The sequence below is a fragment of the Penicillium cataractarum genome, assembly GCF_028827025.1.
Source record: "Penicillium cataractarum strain IBT 29864 chromosome Unknown utg000005l, whole genome shotgun sequence".
Lineage (NCBI taxonomy): Eukaryota > Fungi > Ascomycota > Eurotiomycetes > Eurotiales > Aspergillaceae > Penicillium > Penicillium cataractarum.
Window position 1 is genome coordinate 498,877 of NW_026622741.1, and position 20,748 is coordinate 519,624.

At 51.1% G+C, this 20,748-nt stretch overlaps 6 protein-coding genes across 6 annotated transcripts; 3 read left to right on the forward strand and 3 right to left on the reverse strand.

Annotated features, from left to right (window-relative positions):
- Positions 1-1,001: 1,001 nt before the first annotated feature.
- On the forward strand, positions 1,002-1,570 carry N7496_005954 (SRPBCC family protein; the record flags this gene model as incomplete). The annotated part of the gene is made up of 2 exons (XM_056698883.1): positions 1,002-1,274; positions 1,340-1,570. 2 exons carry the CDS (start codon positions 1,002-1,004, stop codon positions 1,568-1,570), a joined length of 504 nt encoding a protein of 167 aa, XP_056554296.1.
- A 394-nt stretch (positions 1,571-1,964) lies between these two features.
- On the forward strand, positions 1,965-3,061 carry N7496_005955 (class I SAM-dependent methyltransferase; the record flags this gene model as incomplete). Its single annotated transcript, XM_056698884.1, has 5 exons — positions 1,965-2,032; positions 2,099-2,206; positions 2,277-2,527; positions 2,589-2,730; positions 2,782-3,061. Coding segments are annotated over 5 exons (849 nt in total), but the record flags the coding sequence as incomplete, so codon positions are not given.
- Positions 3,062-3,411: 350 nt separating this feature from the next.
- On the reverse strand, positions 3,412-11,325 carry N7496_005956 (uncharacterized protein; the record flags this gene model as incomplete). The annotated part of the gene is made up of 1 exon (XM_056698885.1): positions 3,412-11,325. One exon carries the CDS (start codon positions 11,323-11,325, stop codon positions 3,412-3,414), a length of 7,914 nt encoding a protein of 2,637 aa, XP_056554298.1.
- A 378-nt stretch (positions 11,326-11,703) lies between these two features.
- N7496_005957 (CwfJ domain protein) lies at positions 11,704-13,505 on the forward strand (the record flags this gene model as incomplete). The annotated part of the gene is made up of 2 exons (XM_056698886.1): positions 11,704-11,717; positions 11,771-13,505. 2 exons carry the CDS (start codon positions 11,704-11,706, stop codon positions 13,503-13,505), a joined length of 1,749 nt encoding a protein of 582 aa, XP_056554299.1.
- A 626-nt stretch (positions 13,506-14,131) lies between these two features.
- On the reverse strand, positions 14,132-15,564 carry N7496_005958 (uncharacterized protein; the record flags this gene model as incomplete). The annotated part of the gene is made up of 2 exons (XM_056698887.1): positions 14,132-15,365; positions 15,452-15,564. 2 exons carry the CDS (start codon positions 15,562-15,564, stop codon positions 14,132-14,134), a joined length of 1,347 nt encoding a protein of 448 aa, XP_056554300.1.
- Positions 15,565-17,792: 2,228 nt separating this feature from the next.
- On the reverse strand, positions 17,793-19,689 carry nimT (putative tyrosine protein phosphatase MIH1; the record flags this gene model as incomplete). The annotated part of the gene is made up of 4 exons (XM_056698888.1): positions 17,793-18,927; positions 19,008-19,224; positions 19,289-19,356; positions 19,451-19,689. The coding sequence occupies 4 exons, from the start codon at positions 19,687-19,689 to the stop codon at positions 17,793-17,795; spliced, it is 1,659 nt and encodes a 552-aa protein (XP_056554301.1).
- Between the last annotated feature and the right edge of the window lie 1,059 nt (positions 19,690-20,748).

Here is a 20,748-nt window from a genome sequence, read left to right on the forward strand (position 1 = left end):
ACCTACTTGAACCACCCAAAAACATGACCAAGTAGGCCTCAAAAGAACAAAAAATTGACCGACGCAGGGGTCGAACCTGCAATCTCTTGATTCGTAGTCAAGCGCCTTGCCATTGGGCCAGCCGGCCGTATCCTGTTACTTGACCAGTAGGCCAAGTCGTACTGGACGATGTAAGAGAGAGCCAGAATGTGCGTTATGAAGTCAAAAAAGTCTGCAGGCAAAAGTAAGGCTCTCATTGGTTGAGCTGCCTCGGTATGGCGTCTTGGGATCCATAATGGACCCTCTCTAGTGGGTCAGAAATTTTTTCTTCGACTCCACTGCGGAATTGGAGGATTCGGGATCGGACGAAAACGGCATGGGATGGAATAGATCACCGTTTTGTCTGAATTCCTAGTAGGCAGCCTTTGGTTTAATTCTATTATAGAGCTATATACTATTCAGCCTATACTTCCCCTAGAGCTAAATATACGGAATATTACAGATCAACGAAGCTTAGGGTAGTCTAGTCTAATAGGCTGAATGGCATACTATGTATTGGCCATGATATATATGGTTTTAGACTTATCTAGGAACATGTCATTCTAAACAGAAAGGGCTAAGGAGTATCTAGTACCATCTGATTTTATTAAAATCTTCACAAGCCAGTAGAACACTTTGATTCGCTTTCAAACACATATCGAAGACGCAGAATCAATGACGTAGCCTAACTGGCCGGCCGTGATCACAACACTGTTTCTTTCCGTTCGGCTCTCCCTCTACTCAAGGAAGCCCCGAAGGCGGCCTAGGGGTTTATCTAGGTAAACTACGGACATTTTACGAGAAATAACTATATATTTATTCAACAACAGACAGCTCTCGGCCTACACCGGATTCCGATCGCTCTTTTCATGAAAATACCGAATAGTCCGAGCCATCCATACTAATATATATTGCCGCCCATTCTCCAATAATCACGGCTAGTAATCCGCCCAATTAACCCCGTTTACGAACCAGCCATCAAGATGGTCACCTTACACATTGCGTATACCGAGCCAGTCAACGGTAATGATTCAGATGGTCTAATCCTAACTCGAGAAGATGTCTGGAATGGTCTCAAACTAAAGGCCCGACGCCCGGAAGTTTTCATACCTTCTTTCGACAATTCACGAGTCATAGAAGAAAGAGAGAACGGCAACGTCATCATCAGAGAGGCGCATGTTGCGGCTGACCTCCATGAATCTCCTATGGCCGGAAAATGGGTCAGGGAGGAATGTAGGCTGCACGAACCCATTGGAGTAAGTTTCGCGACCCGAGACCTTGATTATTGGTCGCCGATCTAGTTTATCTGATTAGGAAGCAGATATATTTTACGTTACCTGGGGGCTCGATAGTACAAAACATCATCTCGGAGGGGCCGAATAAGAGCCTGTTTCTGACGTTCACGTACGATTGGAACTTGCCTGATATTGAGCCTGGGACGCCTGAGGCTAAGAAAGCCGAGAGTGATCATATGAAAATAGCGGTGTCATCTGTTCAAGGGACTATTCGAGCGCTGAGAAGAATGGCTACGGAGAAATCAGATTGTTCATAGCGGAACCCACCTGCCAGCTGGCAGTATATATCATGTCCTAGAAAGACTACTGGAAAGTGGTTTGAGTTGTTGGTTCAAACTGCATATTTCTGCTTCCCCTGCTTTAAGGTGAAATGATCAGTAATTACCAATCAAGCCGCTTCTCTCGACGTTCCCGCTTTGTTCTTTATAATCGTCCAACAATAGACTTTGTTAGTGTATCATACGGCCGAGAATGGGTGGCCTTAACGGTCTTATGGATCGCGACTCCACTGGCATCAGCCGAATAACCACTTTCCCTAGAGCGTGGAATATAACATTCAATAAATCATCCATTGTGTAATATTTTTCGACCATATCATATTTTCTTACTCTATCACACATTTCTGGAGCTCTATCTTGTCTATACCTGAGAACAATGTCAACCACGGCCACATCCCCGGGTGAATATCTGCTACCTCGACACGCAGCTGAAAGAGAGAGGTGAGTTGCCATCAAATACTGTACAACCTACAACTAAATGACACATATATCTAAATACTATCATAGGCTAGAAAAGCAATTCAAGGCTTGGCAGGCTAACATCGGGTACCTACTACACCCTGCCATCACACAGCATGATCGCATGCGCGTCGCAGATGTCGGGACAGGCACTGGGTTAGTATAGTCGCAAGCCTATAGGTGCAACATACTTTTATCTGGGGCGATCGCTGAATTCATGATGAAGTATATGGTTACTTCAACTCGCAGATGTCCTCCCAAGCTCCTGTCAACTAGACGGATTCGACATCTCCGATGCCCTACTTCCCGAGAAATCAACCTTGCCAGAAAACATCACTTTCTATCTTCAAAACTTCCTTCAGCCGTTTCCAGAGCAATTTCTCGGGAAATATGACGTTGTCAATGTTCGAGTGATGGTAGTCGCCCTGTCCTCTGATGAGTGGGAACCTGCGGTCCGGAATTTAATGACCCTATTGCGTATGAAAACACAATCTTTTGGCCTCGTTTGATTTAAAAATGTGATCTAATGGCCAGATAGGTCCCGGTGGTCATCTGCAATGGGTTGACTGCGCAGCCCATGAGTGCATCGTGAAAGCACCCGAGGGAACCAATCCTGTCAACGCCAATCGTGGTATGGATTTATTCCGGAAGACTATGAATTCGCTTGGAAAGACACCAGTGTAAGTCTCGCCATTCCAAACCTGAATAAGCAACCAAATTAACGAGTATAGTATTGCTTCGCTGCATGGAATTTTTGAGAAAAGTGGACTTGACTCTTGTGAAGAGCAAATCATTACTCTTACAAACCCCGAGGTTCGGGGCAGTCTTAACCTGACAGTTGCTAATGCGATAGCGCATAGTCTTACGGCTGCTTTCAAGTCACACAAGTTGGAAGATATACAATCCGAAGATGAAATTGTGGAATTGGAAAGGGGCATGCTGGATGACCTCCGCACTACTCATTGCTACTTTTGCTATGACGTTCACGTTGTAATCGGGCGAAAGCCTTGATATGGCGGTCTGTTGTTCATCAGGATATAGCTCCTGTTCAGATAATATTACAATTGAAACGCTGTGAATGCACCCGACATGAATGGTGATGCGTAATTTGCGGGCCTTGATTCAAGTTTCCCCTATACCTTCTGGATAACGTGCCGTGCAAATATAGCTCCTAGAACTGAAAGATTACCTTGGGAAATAGATAGTATCTCAAATTGAATTGTAGGAATCTGTACATGAATGAATTCTTCCAGGTATATACTCGAAAATAACCAGGACTCATGCCTCTAAACGCCAATTTTTGGATGCCAGAAAAAAAATCATAAAACCTATAAATGCAACATCCAACCCCCACTTTACTTTTACCAACCACGTCTCTTGCCGCGGTGCTCCAAGCCCTTCTCGTGGCGCTTGACTCTCTTCCGCTCATTCTTCCTCCTCTTATCACGCTCGAAGCGCTCAGGATCAGCAACGGCGTCAATACGGCGCTTGACACGGCGGCCTTCACGACGTTCCTTGATTTGATCTTGGACCTTGGTCATCTCGGCGATGTACTCGGTGGTGCCAAACTTCTTCTGCAGCGAGTCCAGGACCTCGTGGCAGTTCGAGACCAGGGCCTTGTAGGTATTCTGGAAGTTCTCGTCCGAAGAGCGGGGCGTGGGAATGGACGGGTCGGTCAGGTGCTGCAGCGGTAGGAGAATGACGGGCAGAGATGGGAGGATTTGTTCAGCCTCAAGATGGCGGATGAGGGCGGCGAGGAGAGCGATGGAGGCAGTCTTCGGGACCAGGACATTGGGTCTGGTTGAGATAACCTCCCGGCGCAGCAGTGACGAAATCTGCGAGAAGATGTAGCGAATGGCAGATTGCTTTGACTGTGTGCCATTCGTCTTGTTGTCTTCGCCGTTGACTTGGCTTCCGGCATCTTCATCCTCGTCCTCATCTTCAGATTCGGCTTCCTCGGCGGCCTCGGCTTCGGTCTTTTGGAATTCCAGACCGTTCTGCGCACAGCATCGACCAAGGAAGACCAGGTTACGGACACTCTGCATAGCCAGTTCCTCGGAGATGCCTGGGGTGCGAAGAGACCGCAGACTAGCCCGGAGCAGTTTGAGCATTGATTCTTTGTCCAGGATGAGGCCAGAGCTGCAAGCCAAGGGAATCTCGCTGTATCCGGTGGCAGCATGTGTTTTCGCCACATCAGCCAGCCACATGCCAACGAGGTTTGCAGCGCAGGTCTTGACCCATGCGTGAGTGAAGAAAAGCGACTCTTGAATAGCGACCCAAATGGAGGTACAACCGGGGCTCAGGCCAAGACTTGGGTTCGTCTTGCAGAGCTTGGTGAAGAGCTGCAATGCGAAGTAGAGAGTCTCCCAGTTTCCGTTCTCCTGATCATCAAGGACGGACTGCATCAAGTCTGGAAGAATGCTGGTAACGAAGCGTCCCTCCTTCTCCTTTTCAGTCTCCTCAGCCTCAAAGTAGATCCGCATGGCCTGCAAGCCGATACTACCCAAAGCCATGTTGTCGGTCTGCTCCAACCAAGAGTGAAGGGGAGTCAGAATAGTCTTCATCTGTTCCTTGTTTGCTCGGCTGTAGAACTGTCCCAGCAATGCACCCGCCATTTCACGGCATTCTGAGGAGTCGTCATTGGCCATAGCAAGAACAACGGGCAGGAAGAAGGTGCTGACGATATCCTGAGCCATCTCGTCACCCGTTTTCGACAAGAGCAAATGGATTGCCTCCAATACAGATTGCCGTCCTTCTTGGTGCTTGTAGTCCAAGTTCTTGGCGAGGAATCCCAGCTGCTTCGCCCATCGGCTCTTGGCTTGCGGATACTCGATGAGGAAGTGGATGTAAGTACCCCGTGCCAGGTCGCGTGCAGAACGAGTCTGATTGGTGACCATCATGGTAGCAATGTTGTCGACCAGCTCGTACATTTCAGGAACAACGAACTTGCGCGACATGACCGCTCGGATGAAATTGAACGTCACACCTTGACGGTCAGGCTCCTCGATATCGGCCGTCAGACGCTGGAGCAGATAGGCAAGGTGTCCATCACGAAGCTTGGTGCTCTTTCGCTCACGGATCATGGAAGAGATCAGCTTCAGCGAAGCTTGAGAAGCCTCGGTGTTGGTGCTTGTTGACTCCTTAATCATCTTCACGGCCTCCGTCAAGTATACATGTGAGTTATTATCAATCTCGGGTAGCGGGAGCTTGATAATCGTGGAAAGCAGGCGTAGAGCAGAGATCTTGACTTCTTCCTGGGCTTGCACAAGCGCATCACCAATAATGGGCAGGAATCCAGAGAGGTTGGCTGCAGTCAGGAGCGAGCTGAACTTGTTCAAGATGGCGCGCAGAATGTCAAGCGCAAACCGAGTCAACTTGTAAACGTGGGATGAAGTCGTGCCACGCTTCTCGCCACGCTTGCCTCCTTGCAACTTGACCAGGAAACGTTCCTCCCTCTCCGACCGGGCCGTAGCCTGAGCGGTAGCTGGGGCCTTGTCCTGGTAAGACTCCTTGATGATCTCGTAGCAGAACACCAAGATCTCCCGGCTCTCAGCAAGAGGGTTCCTTAGAAGACCAATGCCAATTCGTCGCATGAGCTCATCAAGCTTCTTGACAATGTTGGAGTTGAGTTTCTCCCGTAGCAGTGATTGGAGCGGGCGAACGAGGCTCGCCAGGTGGCGGATAGTGGCATTCTTAGCAAGAAGCTCCATGGAGTCGTAACTCTTGTTGCTCTTGACCTCCTTCATTTTGCTGACATAGTCTTCAGCATCCTTCTCCTGACCAACCGTGCCGAAGGTGTCGTCCATGACAACGGCAACCAGGTCTTCCAAACAGTAGTCCAAGTCGCCTTGTTTGAAGTGATCCGTAGTCACGACGAGCATGGAATGGACAGTGAAGGAGAGGACATGCAGTTGATAACCGCGGAGAAGAGTGTTGCGCAGCTCCTTCAGAATGTAGCCAAAGTAAACCGGGCCGAGCAAGAGGGCAATGTCATTCAGAGTCTTTCGTGCAGTGTCTCGAGAATCTTGAGCTTTACTCTTCAGAGTACTACAAACATCCAGGAGGACGGCGGGGAGACGGATAGCCATCTCCTGCTCGGGAAGAATCTTGAGCAGCTTGATTGTCGTGACTGAGGCGGGCAGACGCAAACTCATTTCAGTCTCCTGCTTGTGATGAATGAAGTTGGTCAAGAAGGGAATAAAGTTGGTTGTCAGCTCCGTCGAGACCTTTTCAAGAGATGGCAGTGTCTTAGCGAGCCTGCATTGAGTTTCCTCGGACACGTCCATCTTGTCAGCATCTTCAGGGGCATCGCCATTGACTTCGTCACTGGTGGTCTTCTTCTGATCCATCGCGCTAGACAGAGCATCAGACATGCGACCCAGGAGTCTGAGAATGTTCTTCTCCATCTCAGATTTACTCTGCATGTAGCTGCGATATCTGCGGAAATTGGCACGGAACTGACTCCAATCCAGCCACTCTGCCAGAGACCCAATGGTGGCCACAGCCTCGGCGATCAAATTATGACCACTCTCATCTTCGGCTTCGTCAAAAGCAAAGTGCTCGATGAGAGGCATGAAAATGGTGCCCAGGTTCGTGGACTCGATATTTCCTTTGCCAGCCTCTGCAGCAAGTCGACGCAAAGCGCGCAGCCGACGATGCTGCTGGACGTGGAGGATGTTGTTGAAGAAAGATGCTTCATCGTCATCGCCAACTAGAAGGACATGCATATCCTGCACAGAAGGCCTGGTGGGATTGAGCTTGATAAAGTAACCGAGGACGGCAACAATCTCAGACCGGATCAGTTCGGACTTCTGACGAATTCCGTACTTCAACGACGAGAGGAGAACATCATTGACAAGAGCCTCGAAACCTTCGTCGCATGCTTCGCTTGCTGCTCTCTCGATGAAACGCTTCAGACCAAAAGCGGCGCTTGATCGGATAGCGAGCTCGTCTTCATCCTTGACGTGGAAGAGCATGTTGAAGAGGAGAGGTCTCCACTGCTTGGCATTGAGAGATTGAGACAACTCATCGTTGATCTTTCTGAAAGCCTGGAGGCGACGCTCGTAGTCCGGGCCAAGCCTCTTTGCTGAGCGAGAGTTCAAATCAGCGCAAAGTTCAGCGACTTGACTGAGTTGTTGATCGTGCGTAGCAAGAGCAGTGAAAACTCTGGCCAAGACCTCTCTGTTCGCGTCGTCCTTAAAGTAGTCGAACATGGACGACACTGCCTCGAAGACTTGTTGAGAGAGCTCCTTATCGTCCTTGGGGCTCCACAAAGGAAGGAAGTGCTCGAGAATCCGCAAAAGCCCAGACTTGGTCTTGGGGTTGACACGGTCTGGAGGCTGACGAAGCAGGTAGGTTGCGATACTGATGAGACTGGAGGTCTCACCAGAGGATTCAACACAGGGTGCGGTCAGAGACAGAGCAGTAACACCCGAGAACAGAACAGGCTTCGAGGGACCTCTCTTTAGAAGGCGGCCTAGGTGAGAGAGGGCATGCTCGAGGCAAGGGGAGAGAACCTCGAAGCGAATCTGCTCCGGTGGGAAATCCGGCATTTTTTCGTCTTCGTCTTCACCATCATCCTTAAGCTTGATGCCACTAGCCAACTTAACCAAAGGCACGAGAACTTCGTCCAAGACGAAGATCTTCACCTCATCACGAGCGGATTCAACGGCAAGGACGTCGATGACCTTGGTCAAAACGTCCTTGTTGTGGTTCACCAGGTAGAAAGTCGATCGCGGAGCAGAAGCCCAAGTATGGAACAGACGAAGCAGTCCAGAAACACCCTGTGCGGTCTCGATAGGGAACTGCTCCAATCTGTTGTCGATAAGCTCCCGGAAGATGATCTTGACGTATGAAGTCCAATCTTGATCGGAAGAGACAGAGAAGACCAAGCTCAAGCATCGGATGCAGGATTGGCGAATGTTCTGGAACATGGACAGAGAGCGCTCGTCTTGGCGATCGATGTATAGAGCGCTCTTCTCATCGTAAAGAGATCTGCATGCTCGTACCAAGCAGTATATGATCACATTCATAGCCTGAGTGGTGTAGGCAGTCATACGGCTCTGGAGGGTGTCGAAAACGGTATCGATCATTTTGAGCAGACCAAGCTGTCGTCTTGGGCTTGTCAATTCCTCCAAGAACGCCTTTTCATCGGTCTCTGCGTCGCTAGTAATGGCAACCTCGGCAAGGGGGCCGAACGAGATGTTGATGAAAAGTCTGAAGTCATCCTCCGAAAGATGCGAAAGGGTACGCAGAATAGCCTTGCGGCGGCCAGATTGGCCAGCTTGAGTCGAGCTAGCACCCGCCTTGGAGATCATGCGACCATAAAGCAGCCGAAGAAGCACTGGCATCAGAATTTGACGGTGCTCCTGCTCGATCAGGCTGTCTTCACCACCAACACGAACAAAGACCATCAGCTCGTCCTTGAATCTGGACTCATCCAGGATGTTGAGCAAGTTCTCTTGGTAGGGGGTGACATGGGCATTCTTCCAGGTAAAGAGAGCTTTGAGGGCAGCTTTCTGAATCTCCGAGTTACCGTGACAAAGCAGACCCATAACAGCTTCATGGACTTCTGAAGCCCTGTATAGAACCTTGGGGTTCAAGAACTGGCCAAACAGGGCAAGCATAGATAAACGGTCCTTGAATCCCCATCGGATTGGCGCCTCAGAGTCGTCAGCTTCAGTCTTGGCATCATTTCCAGGAGCGTCATCCTGATCATCACGAAGAGCCCAAGACAAAAACAGCGGGACGATCTGACGAGATCGCTTCTCGGCAACGTTGGGAGCAGCGTTCAGCACTTGCAGGGCATGGTTTCGAGGCAAAGCAGGAACAAGATCAGCAATTTTGTGTTCCTTCTCGAATTGCTGGGAGAGGGTGATCGATGGAGATTGAGCAACGGTCCAGTTGGTTCCGACAGTGCGCTCAATGTTGTTGACGTTGAAACACTCATAATCACTGGCGACGAAGTTGTTATCTTTCTCATCCTCCGGCTCCTCGTCTCCAGCAGTGTCAGAGTCCCGCTCCTGCAACCACTGGATAGACAAATCGGAGACAATCTTCTCTCCTTCCGGGTGCTCGCTGATAGTCTTCAAGGCCGCAGCAGAATCATCCCACAGGGGGGCCAGCTTCTTAGAGAACAGACCAAAGCAGAAGTACGGAATCAAAGTGGCCATCCATTTGCGCGAAGCAATTTGTGGGTAGAGAAGCGCCAGTTTACGGACATGCATCTGGACTGTTCTCGCGCTCTGCAAAGTCAGGGGAGTTTCTTCCACCTCGATGGCAAGCGCGACTGCCGAGTGGTCTTCCTTGGCATATTGAACGATCAATTGCTGTAGGATATGAAGAGAAACGAACCTAAGTCGATGAGACGGGCCGGCCAAATTGAGAATCAGACTGGAAGCGAACTCATCCACTGAAGCGGTCTCGGGTTCTGCGTCTTGCCTCTGCACAGCACACATGAATGCAAGAACGCCTTCCAGGAAGAGGGGCAGTCGTGAAAATTTGGTGGAAGCAGCGAGGATAGGCTGCCAAAGGCTCGAATCAAGCTCTCCGGCCTCTTTTGCCAGCTCGACATAGGTTTTGAACCCTTGGCCAAGATAGAATGTAAGCCCATCAATCTTCTCGCTATCGGTCTCAGAGGCAGCATCTTTCATTGCGGACAGAATATTCTCGTGCAACTTCTTGACAATCTTTGACAAGGTGGCCGGGTCTGCAAATAGAGAAATCGCCTTTGGAAGTTTCACCAAAGCATTCAAAATGCTCTGATCCTTGGCAGGATAGACCAAGGAGTCGTAGATACGGGTCTTTAGACCATCAGGACAGGACACATAACCTGGCCTTGATACCTCGGGGGTGATGCATCCAGTCTCGTGGAGTTTGAGAAGAGCCATGCACATCTCGAATTCATGCTCTTTCCAGGATGAGTTGATGAACTTTTGGAAGTAAGGTACCAGCAAACTTTGGAACCGCTCAGAACCCCACTCTGAAAATGTGGTACAGAAGAACAGGAAATACTTTGACAGGGGTCCGGTTGAGACGAGGTCCATGAAGGAGCGCATGAACGGCAGCATCTCGTCCATTGGTGACAGCTGAAGAGCATATGCCACAGCTCCAAGTAGCTGAGGGATTGCTTCCGAGTGATCATCAGGGCTTGCAGCGGCCTGTTTGAGGAGCGACACGAGCGTTTGATGAACCGCCTTCCAATCTCTAATTCTGGAGGCCTTGCGAGTTGCCACACAAACGAATATAAGGCGACAGCATTGGGGGAAGTTAGAATTTCGACCCTCTTTTGAGCGAATCTCAATATACTCCTTGACGGTATCAATGATAGGTCCAAATGTATCCGGAGTGGTGTGGTGAATGAGGTTGATCACGACTCCAGAGGCAACCTCTGCAGGGACCCGGTTGTTTGCTGTTGTTGAAGGAACTTGGTCCAAGACACAGCGAAGCACGTCAACTCCATTAGAGTGGAGACCGTGGTTGACGCCCTTGATAGCATCTGCAAACATGACCATCAGACCCTCCTTATATGAGTCGATACTCTTCCCCTCCTCGACAGTTTGTGTGACATCTTCGAAGAGGAAGGAGACAGCGTTTTCGAGTGGTGTCTTGTTCTTGTAGTAGACAAGGCCGGCTTTGCGGATCAGGAAGGACATGGACTCGGCGGCGAACCGAGCAACGAATGGCTTTTGTCGCTCCTTGCCAAGATAAGGAGTCATAATTTTGAGCAGTTGGCGTAGATCTGGCACCAACAAACGAGACAGGAATTTGAAGATCCATGCCAGGCAAGTGAAGCTCCATTCGACGACCTCGACATCGGGATGTGTAGCTGCGACAGATGCGACCAGAGTCACGGAGGTGGCAAAGTGCTTCTCAAAGCGAACTCCTAGATCTCTGGCAAATTGTGCAAGCAAGCTCAGCAGCGGCTCCAAGGAGTTCTGGTCTCGTTTCTCAATAAATTCCACCAGCAAGCCCATAATCTTCTCTTCGTGGTATACAATCTGGGCGAGACTCTCGGAAAGGGCATTGACACGGCGAGTGAATTGTGTAAAATTGTCTGACAGGTTCATATCAACCCAGTGGTCAAGGGCCGACCGGAAGTAAGACGTTGTTTCGCCTTCATCTTCACCAAAGCTTGCCCGGCGCACTCGGTGGATCGGATCGATTTTGAGCTTTGCGATACGTTGTGAAAAGCCCTCGAATCGGTGTGTTTTGGTAGTTTCGGTGCCACCTTTCAAGCGCCTGGTGGGCTTGGCTCGTGAGCCTTGCGCTACCATCTTGAAGATTGCGACAGGTAGCGCTGCTGACGAGAAAGGTACTCGGGGAACTTTTTCTCAACCCGCATCGAATACAAAAAAAGTTGAACGGTATCCGGCTCCACTTTGTTCCGCTGGGGAGATTCACAGCATCACGCTAGCCTGATATAGACTAGTGTGGTCACGGGGTGGCCCGAGCTCCCGTTTTCCAGAAGAGCGCCGCATCCTTGCAGCTTCATTATCATTTCTGCTTCTAGCAACTCTCACCACGGCTGCAGCGCGACGATTACTAAGATTCTGTCAATTTTCTACAGCTGAGTCCACCAGTTCTGTGCGAAGTCTGTGTTGTTGATTTCAGGCTGGCGCTCAGGCCTGAGCACGGCTTTTTATTCCCCAGCCATGGCTTCCAAGATGTAAGACCTCCCATGGCGCAGTTATAGCGCAAACAATCTGACCATGAAAATAGTATCGTCATTGGCAGCCCTAACTGTCAGCTACAGGCAGTGTTTACCAAACTGGCAAAGTTGCATACGAAACAGAATTTCGCGTTTGCAATCATTGTCGGCAACCTCTTTGGTGACTGCTCCACGGAAGCTGAGCTAAATGAGATCTCGGCTCTTTTGCAGGGAAACATCCATGTTCCTCTGACAACTTACTTCACCGTGGGAAGCCGACCGCTCCCTACTAGAATTGTGGAGAAGATCGAGGCAGATGATGAAGTCTGCCCTAATCTCTACTTCCTCGGGAAGCGAGGTATTCTCAAGACGGCCGAGGGCATTCGCATTGCCGCCCTCGGAGGTCAACTAGACCAGTCAGGATCTTCCAAATCCAAGCCCGAGACCAATGCCAGTGGAAAGTTCCAATCAACATACACCGAGTCTGACGCTCGCGCCCTCTACGGCATGCACAATGCGGACATTCTAATCACGAATCAATGGCCCAAGGATATCCGCTTTGGCTCCAAAGCTGCCGTGCCAGAGGATTACAACTCGATCTCGTCCGAGGTACAAATCATCTCGGACGTGTGCGCCACACTCAGGCCACGTTATCACTTTTCCGCATCCGACTCGTTCTTCTACGAGCGAGAGGCTTTCTTCCACATGCCAACGGAAGACAGCCCCGACACCAAGCCGATGACTCGCTTCATCTCCATGGCTTCATTCGACTCTAAGCAGAAAGCTCTCTACGCATTCTCGTTAGACCCCTCTGCCACGGCCCCTCTCACCATTCCCGCGGGTGTAACCGCCTCCCCTCTCTCAGCACCTCAAGCCAAGCGCAAGAATCTCCCTAGCCAAAAGGAATCATTCCAACGTTTTGCCACCCACGACAGCCACCACGGCTCTTCCCACAATCAGCACCGCGGAAAGCGACAGCAGCGTGAACCACCCCCAGGACCGGATAGATGTTTCTTCTGTCTATCCAACCCCAACATCGCCACGCACCTCATCACCTCCATCGGCGACCAAAGCTACCTTACAACCGCCAAGGGACCTCTGCCCCCAGTCAACTTCTTCCCCTCTCTCGGGTTCCCAGGTCACATGCTCATCATCCCATTCGAGCATACCCCAACCCTAGGCTCAATTCCAGACCCGGCTACTCGCTCAAGCACATACATCGAGATGGTCCGCTTCAACGCTGCGCTACGTCACATGGTCAGCGACCGCTCATCCGGACAACTCGGCGCCGTGACATGGGAAGTCAGCCGGGCCGGCGGCATCCACACCCACTGGCAATTCCTCCCCGTCCCAATGGACCTAATCAAAGAAGGCCTAGTCGAACTCGCCTTCAAGGTCGAAGCCGAAAACCTAAATTACCCCCGCTTCTCAGGTCTCGCAATAGCCCAGTCCGACGGTGCCGCCGACGTCGAACCCGAGAGCGGGAATGCCCTAGGCGAGCGGGGCGATTACTTCCGCGTATCGATCTGGAGTGCAGGCAGCGAAGACGAGGAGAAGGAGTCTAATGGTGACGCCGACGCCGATGCGAGCAAGACTCGACCGCCCGGATCGGAGAAAGTCCTAACGCTAGAGCTGAACCCGGATTTCAAATTCGATTTGCAATTTGGTCGCCGCGTTATGGCCAAGCTGCTGCAGTTGGATAAGCGGATGAACTGGAAGGATGCGACGCAGTCGCAGGCGGAAGAAGAGGCTGACGCGAATGCGTTTAAGGAGGCATTTAAAACGTATGATTTCTCGTTGGAGTAGGCGCAGTGTATGAGGGACGTGACTAGTCCTCTCTTTCGAGGAGAGACGTCGAGAGGTCGGATTATTCCCGTCTAACATCTAAGAGAGTGAACACTGCGTTCGGCAGAAAATGTACAATAGAACCAATCTAGGCAATGTTAATGAGTATATGTCCAAGCGCTACCCTTCCTTTACTTTCCAATTACTTCATCGTAAAGAGTATACTTGTAATTCCGTAAGAATTTTCATTTGATGAGATTCATCCTATCCCCAATAACCAGATAAACTCGAAACTCCCCAGAGCACGAGGGAAATCATATACACGGCATGGCGCATGCAGCACAATACAGGAATAAGTCAAATCTGAGAAGAACGAGTGACTCCGATGCAAGCCCGATTCCAAAGACAGGAAGGGAATATGAGAGAAGAAGAGGCCACAACGACAGAACGAACCACAAACAGAGAAAAAAAAACAAGACAATCATGGTATCAAAAGGAGCCTTTTCACATAAAACCCAACATGACAAACAGCGAAAAGAAATCGAAGAAGAAAATGTCCTAATCAAGAACACATAAAAGCCCCATAAAAAAAGGGATCTTTGAAGAAAATCAAAAAAAAAAAAATCAAAAAATCACCCTCATCTTATCTAAACATCCCTATACGTCCCCGGCGCAGGCCTCCTCCCACTCTGCAACAAACTGGGCGGCCTCTCCCTTCCAGGCTCACCACCAACCGCGACACCGACACCAGCCGCATACTCATGGGCCCCATACTCCGAGCCCGCGGTGGACTGGAACGGGGGTGGTGGAGAGGCTGGGTGCGAGGTATACGTTGGCGGGTACTGGCTCGATCCGAAGGAGGGTTGACGCTGGAAGCCCGCACCTGCGCGGGTGGTATGCGCATGCTCGGAGGAAGGCGAGTACGATGCCGGCATGGCGTTGTAGGTCGTGTTGTGTTGTTGGTAAGATGATACCGGCGATTGGGAAGTAACGGCGTGGTAGCCGCCAGCACCGGCGCCGTTGTGGTATTCGTCATACGACTGTTGCTGCTGGTGGTCGTAGCCTTGCTGGTTATAGTTGTGTTGGTCGTAGGGGGATGGTGCGCCGACGGGGGATGCAAGGCCCGGTGAACGGCGGGCGTAGGGGTCTTGCGCGGCGCCGTAGGCAGCTGCTGGACCCGGCGAGCGACGGCCATAGGGGTCCATCATGGCCTGGGGTCCTGGGGAGCGGCGCGCGTAGGGGTCTTGCGCGGCGTGGGCGGGGGCTGGCATGCCGGGTGAACGGCGCCCATATGGGTCTTGCGCTGCGGCGAGGGCAGCCGCTGGACCTGGGGAGCGACGCGCGTAGGGATCCGTTGGTGTGAACCCCCTGTATCCGGGGGCGGATGCGGTACGGTCTGATGGGTAATCCGAGAAGGAGGTTGCGACGTGCAGAGGCGAGGCACCTTGTTTCCTATCCGGATGGGTGTGCGGGTTTAGAGGTTCCATTTCCACGTCGTCGTGGTGTGATGGGTCCTCGACATGTTTATCGACGGCCGCGGCCCATGTGGGCATAGCTGGGAGGGCATCCTCGTCGATCTTTGCGCCGGGGGATTTGGGGTTATCGAAGGTTGCCGTTTGAACGGCGCCGCGGTAGACGGGGGGTGCGGGGGAGGGTGTATATGCGGTATGAGGGTTTGGTTGTGGAGGAGGGGGTTGTTGGTTGTAAGGGGTTGGCTCGTCGTAGTACTTTGGTTGCTTATTTTTGCGCCGACCAGAGGGACAACAGCATCCGCAGCAGCATTTACAGCATTGATAGCCACAGCAGAGACAATTGATGATGCATCCTAGAATACAGATGACAATGACGGAGCCGATGATGATGGCGACGATAACGGGCCATCTAAAGTGAGACATTGATCAGCATGGACACTCCACTCGAGGCGCGCAGCTCCAGTACGCACTCCTCCCACTCCAAGTAGAACTCACTTGCAGTATGCCTTTGACATACACTTGTCCCAACTCGAGAAGGTCGATTTCACAGAATCAACTTCACTCGAGACACTGCGCGCCCAAAACGTCGCCATATTCGCCGGACTCATAATGGAATAATCGTAGTTCTATCGCGCTAGAACGGCCGAAACATTCGAGTCGCAAGACACACGACTTGGTTATACGGACATTCGCAAGGGGCGGCGATCGCAAATCAGGCCAGACAAACACCGTTTGTATAGCAATGTCCCGCTCCGAAGACTCACGACGGCGGAAAGCGCATGCGATAAGAATGAAAATCGGACCCTGACAGACGCGAAAGGGTTCAGGCGGGGCGCAGCCCTGAGTTCGCAAGTGGGCTTTGGGTTATGCGGCGAAGCAAACGCCAACAACAGAAATAGAAGCAACGAATGGATACGGATAACTTTCAGGATGGACCAAGGTTCACGGTGACGAATCCCGACTCGAATGTCGCAGGCGATTTGAAACGAGCGAACCAGGCAGCAGAGAAAGGTGAACTGGTGAGCCCGAGCACGAATGAGGGGGCTGGAAATCGAAGTCAAATTCCAGTTTGACTCGAGACGAAAATAGTAGTTGAGTTTGCAAGGGCCGAAAACGAGCGATAGCCCTGCTGTGAGTTCTTGACCGTGAAGAGTAGAAAAGAAGAAGAAAAAAAGGAAGAGAAGGAGAAAAGCAGCCAAATGCTGAAACACCGAGGGCCCGGGAGGGGGGAGAGAGAGAGTTAAGGGTTGACAGCGCGACCCCATTAAACCCGCCTTTCTCCGCCTATCAGAACCTCCACATTCTCGAGGGAGACTGAAAACCGCCAATCTTCATTAATCGAGGAGGGTTTCGCTCCACCGTTTGCCGATCGCGCGAATTAAACGGGAGGTATCTGCGCAGAGAAAAAATGGCGAGTTCAAGAGAAGGGGAAAATAAAGCAAGTTATCGACAATTGGCGGCAGTATACTAGGGCTGCAGGAACGGCGTACGGAGTACATGATACATCGTCTACTTAATAAATGTGGGGAACAATCTACTTGAGGATCTATACCAAGCACAACGTCATTGTAGAATGTTTTTTGTATTCATTCTGCTCACAAAGGGAAAAAGAATTTGTATCTGCAGCCATCCCCCTTTCAACGGCTTTCCAGCCACACCGATTAAAATCCCACAGAGACACCGAAAATGGAGTGTGTCCTGTTTCACTGTCAGGCAAGTAAGTCGAGTTATGTACAAGCTGCATAGCCAAGTATGATGTATGCAATCCCCGAATATCCCCATTCAACAAACGATGAAGACCAGATCCCGAGTCGGGATCCAGGTAATCAACCAGGTAGAAATGTGCAGAGGGGGGGGGGGGAATATGCAAAACACCAAATGCCCGGAAGCAATGGCGCCGAAAAGCGCTCGCAATGAAGACATTAGTAGGTGTCCATCGCGATGCAACTTTGGTACAGCAGGGAATTGGCGAGGCCATTTCCCTTGAGATGAAAAAGCAAGATACCTGTACAGGAAGGTGAAACATCGGATTAAAGGGTGATAAGTGTCAAGGGAATGAAGCGGGGAAGAGAAAGAGAAAAGCCAATGCGTTGGCGGCAGAGATGCAAATTAGCGCGTCGCTGGTCGGTGACACCCGGATGTCATAGCTGGGCAAGTTGACAGGACGTCTTTGTGGGCAATATCGATTTCAGATCGAGATGTCATTGAGAACATAGGAAAGATCACTCAGGTCCATGGCCTGAGGAGTGACGGTTCATGATATGGGGAGTCAGATGCCCAAGTCGTTGGTGACGTTCATGGAAAGTTGGCGACGCTGGTATTGTCGAACCATGCATGGAAAAAAAAAGGAAAAAGGTTCGAAAGTTCCGGATATCGTCGAGAAAGGAAAAAAGGAAACGCTGAATCGTGCGGGACTCTGGAGGTTGAAGGGCGAAAAGAAGAAGAAGAAGAAGAAAAGAGAGCCCGGGAAGGAAAGGATGATGTGATATCGGCAGTAGGATATCAGGTCGGTGGTCAAGAAAAGAGGGTTGAAAGGGGGTCGAGAGAAGTCGGAAGGAATCCACGCTCTGCACAACTTTCAAGAAAAAAAGCAAGTCGGAAGCCACTTTTGCAAACTTTTGCGTAGAATGATATCGCCGATGCGTCATCCGAGGACCAAGCTGTTTTTGTGGTTGAAAGCCGAAAGAAAGGATGAAGAAAAGTAGGAAGAGACCACAAGGGACGAAAAGAAGAGAAAATGCAAAAACGCAGACAAACACCTCGCTTCAAGTACAAGACACAAAACATGGAGAAATCCACCATGCGCCAGTGCAAAAAACACAAGTGCGACGAGATATCAATAAGAGAGCATGCGACGGCCAGGTGTCCTATTGGGAACCGGGCTCACAGCAAAGGGAGACCCCAACGGAGAAGCCAGAAGGCTGGCAGTTCGATCGGCTCCCATACGGGGCCGGCCAGTCGGGCTGTCTTCCATCTGAGGGGACGAGTGCTGGCCAAAGGCAAAAGTCTGAGCGCGATTCAACTTGGAACGCTGCTTGACCTTACCCAGGCCCCGCTCGCAGGCGAATTCATGACCATCAGCGTTCATTTCAACGTAATTCTGAGGGTAGCAGAGAGAACGGTGCTCTGCGAAGAAGGAGCTGTAGCCTCCATCGAGAATGTACAGATCGGGGTACGTCAGATTAGGGTATGAGTCGATGTTAACAGCCCTGTCGTGGTGGCGAATGTACTTGGCCATAATGGGTGCGCGGTGCGCGGAATATTCACAGTGCAAGATTAGGGCGGTTCGGGCCTTGGGACAGCCGAACAGTTCACCCGCAAGTCGATCCTTGTCGTTGTAGTTGAGGGCACCGTTAATATGGCCACCCTCATACTCGTATTCGAAGCGGCAGTCAACAATCATGATATTGTCGAAGCGGTCATTGAACTTCCCGTCAAGAAGTTCAAGCAGAGTGTGCTTTCCGATGCGAGGCAGTGTGTCCGCCCGATCCTCGGGGACGAAGTGAGGAAGCTGGGGGGTTGGCGAACTATCCATGTCGCTGATGGACTGGAGGGGTGCATTTGTGGGTACCTTGGCCTCTTTTTCGGCAATCACATCCGCTGGGTGCTCAAACATACTCAATGATCGTCGGCATTGCTTGCGAGGACGCATCGAGGGATGGGAGAGCTTGCGAATGGAGTGAGATGCAGCGGGCGAGCCACTGCTACGAGCGTGTTGGAAGGGTGGCCGCAGGCGCGGCGGTGCCAGAGTGCTCGAGGAGTTATTACGGGAGACGGTTCTTTCCTGAGGGGGGGAGTCACCGAACATCTCCTCCAGGGAGGTGGAAGTGCTCAATGAGGTCTTAGCTCCGGCGGTGCTGAACCGGAAGGGAGGAGCTTTGCTCTCGTTGTTAGAGCGGGACATGCCGAGCTGGAAGGACTGAGCCTTGCTCTTGGCCAAGCTGGGACGGAGGAAGTGGGGACGACGTCGTCTGCAGAGATTGGTCTGTTAGTAATGCGATTCCAGAAGTATATGGCCGGGGAAACCAGAGGGAGTATGAGGGTGTCTTACTCAAGTGGTGCCCGAGTCGGAGCCTCCATGGGAGAGGCCTGGAGAGGGCTAGGAGCTGCCGATGTGATGGGCGAGTCCATTGGACTACAGCTCGGAGATGGTGAGTGCACCTCGATCTCAGTAGTGACAACGAAAGCGGGCTTGTGCGGTAGAGGAGACATCTCCATAATGTCCATGGCTGGTGATGAGGGAAGCGGCGGGGTGGTCATCACATCATCTGAAAGGTATCAATCAGTATTTGAAGTGGGGACAATAGCCACATCCTCCAAGTGAGCACATACCACGAGCATTAGCCTGACCCAGAATGTTGGAAGTGAACAAAGACCGTCGAGGCGTAGCCAATTGAGGACTAAATTTAGGGTTAGTACGAGAGCATTTAGTGGTTCGTGTTCATTCACGTCTTTGTTCATGAACCCTCGAACCTTCGAGCATAGACAACGAACCTTTGATCAATGTGAAAGTTCTGAGACAAATCCGCCGCAAGGCTGGCTGCAGGCGAAGGAATGGGCTTGACGTTGAAGTAATCCGGACCCGACTTCTTCATTGACAGATCCTTGAAGTTGAAGCTATTGGAACCAAACCCGGACAAGGATGGATACGAGGTAGGCGCATCTGCACGGAAGCAATGGCCAAAGAGCATAGAAGGGGGCTGCATAGCAGCCAAGGGAGACGAGTGTTCCATGATCGCCAGACTGGGGATATCGAATGGCAACTGGACCGGGAGGTGTTTGATTCCGACGTGAAACAGTTGGGGGAGGGAATGGTTGAGTCAAGTCAAGCTGAGATCACGACCAAATTCCAATGCCTTCACGCAGCCTTTCCTTCCAACAAAAATCACGAAAGATGCTTTGAAATGAACGCTGTATGCAAAATGCAAATTCACGGCCAACACAAAATGTATGTCCAGTATGTCCACGTCCGCCAAGACCGGTAATCGGAAATGCACGAGCTCACGTAGACTGCGAAGTCTCTCCAGTCAGTTCCCAATTCCCTAAGATTCCCTCGGTGCCTGGAGAGTGCCCTCACAACCACCGTTCGGTGCGAGTGGTATCTTTCGTGGAGGGTGTCGGCGTTTAGAGCGACATGACCGAATTGGGGGGTTATGTGATCGGAGGTCGGGATGCAGCAATTGGAGGGGCCGGTAGCTCGTGGGCTGCAGGTAAAGTGGAGGAGGAGGAGGTACAGTGAGGGTGCAGTTTGTCGGAGGATCCTCACCACTGAGAATCGGATGGTCGAGGAGGTTGGGCGAGGGGTGTCGAAGGGCGTTGAATGTCGGAATGTCGTGAACAAAAGGAAGAGAAAAAAGAAGTGGAACAGAAGGGTTTGAAGAACGAAACTCGTGAAGCTGAAGGGATGGGTCTGTTGCAATGGCAACGCAAGTGGGGAGGATCTCCAGATTAGGGTACGGTATAGTCGGTATGGTATGGCTGGTATGGCTGGTACCTGATACCGACCATTACTGCTGGATACTGATGGAGACTCCGGATACTACGGCCACTATGCTCTTCTTAACTATGAGATTCGTATTTTTCCGTATTCCTTCTCGATTGCCGCTTAATAAATCTACGGAGATAGACGACCAGTTTCCTGGACTATACAAGTTTCTACTAGTCCATACTGAATCATTATTAGCTCCATCACCACTACATATTGTATGTATCATACATCCGATACCCTTAGTCCTACGTAATGATGCGGCAAGCTCTCTTGACGGGCTGCAATGTTCTCCCCTGCCAAAGTG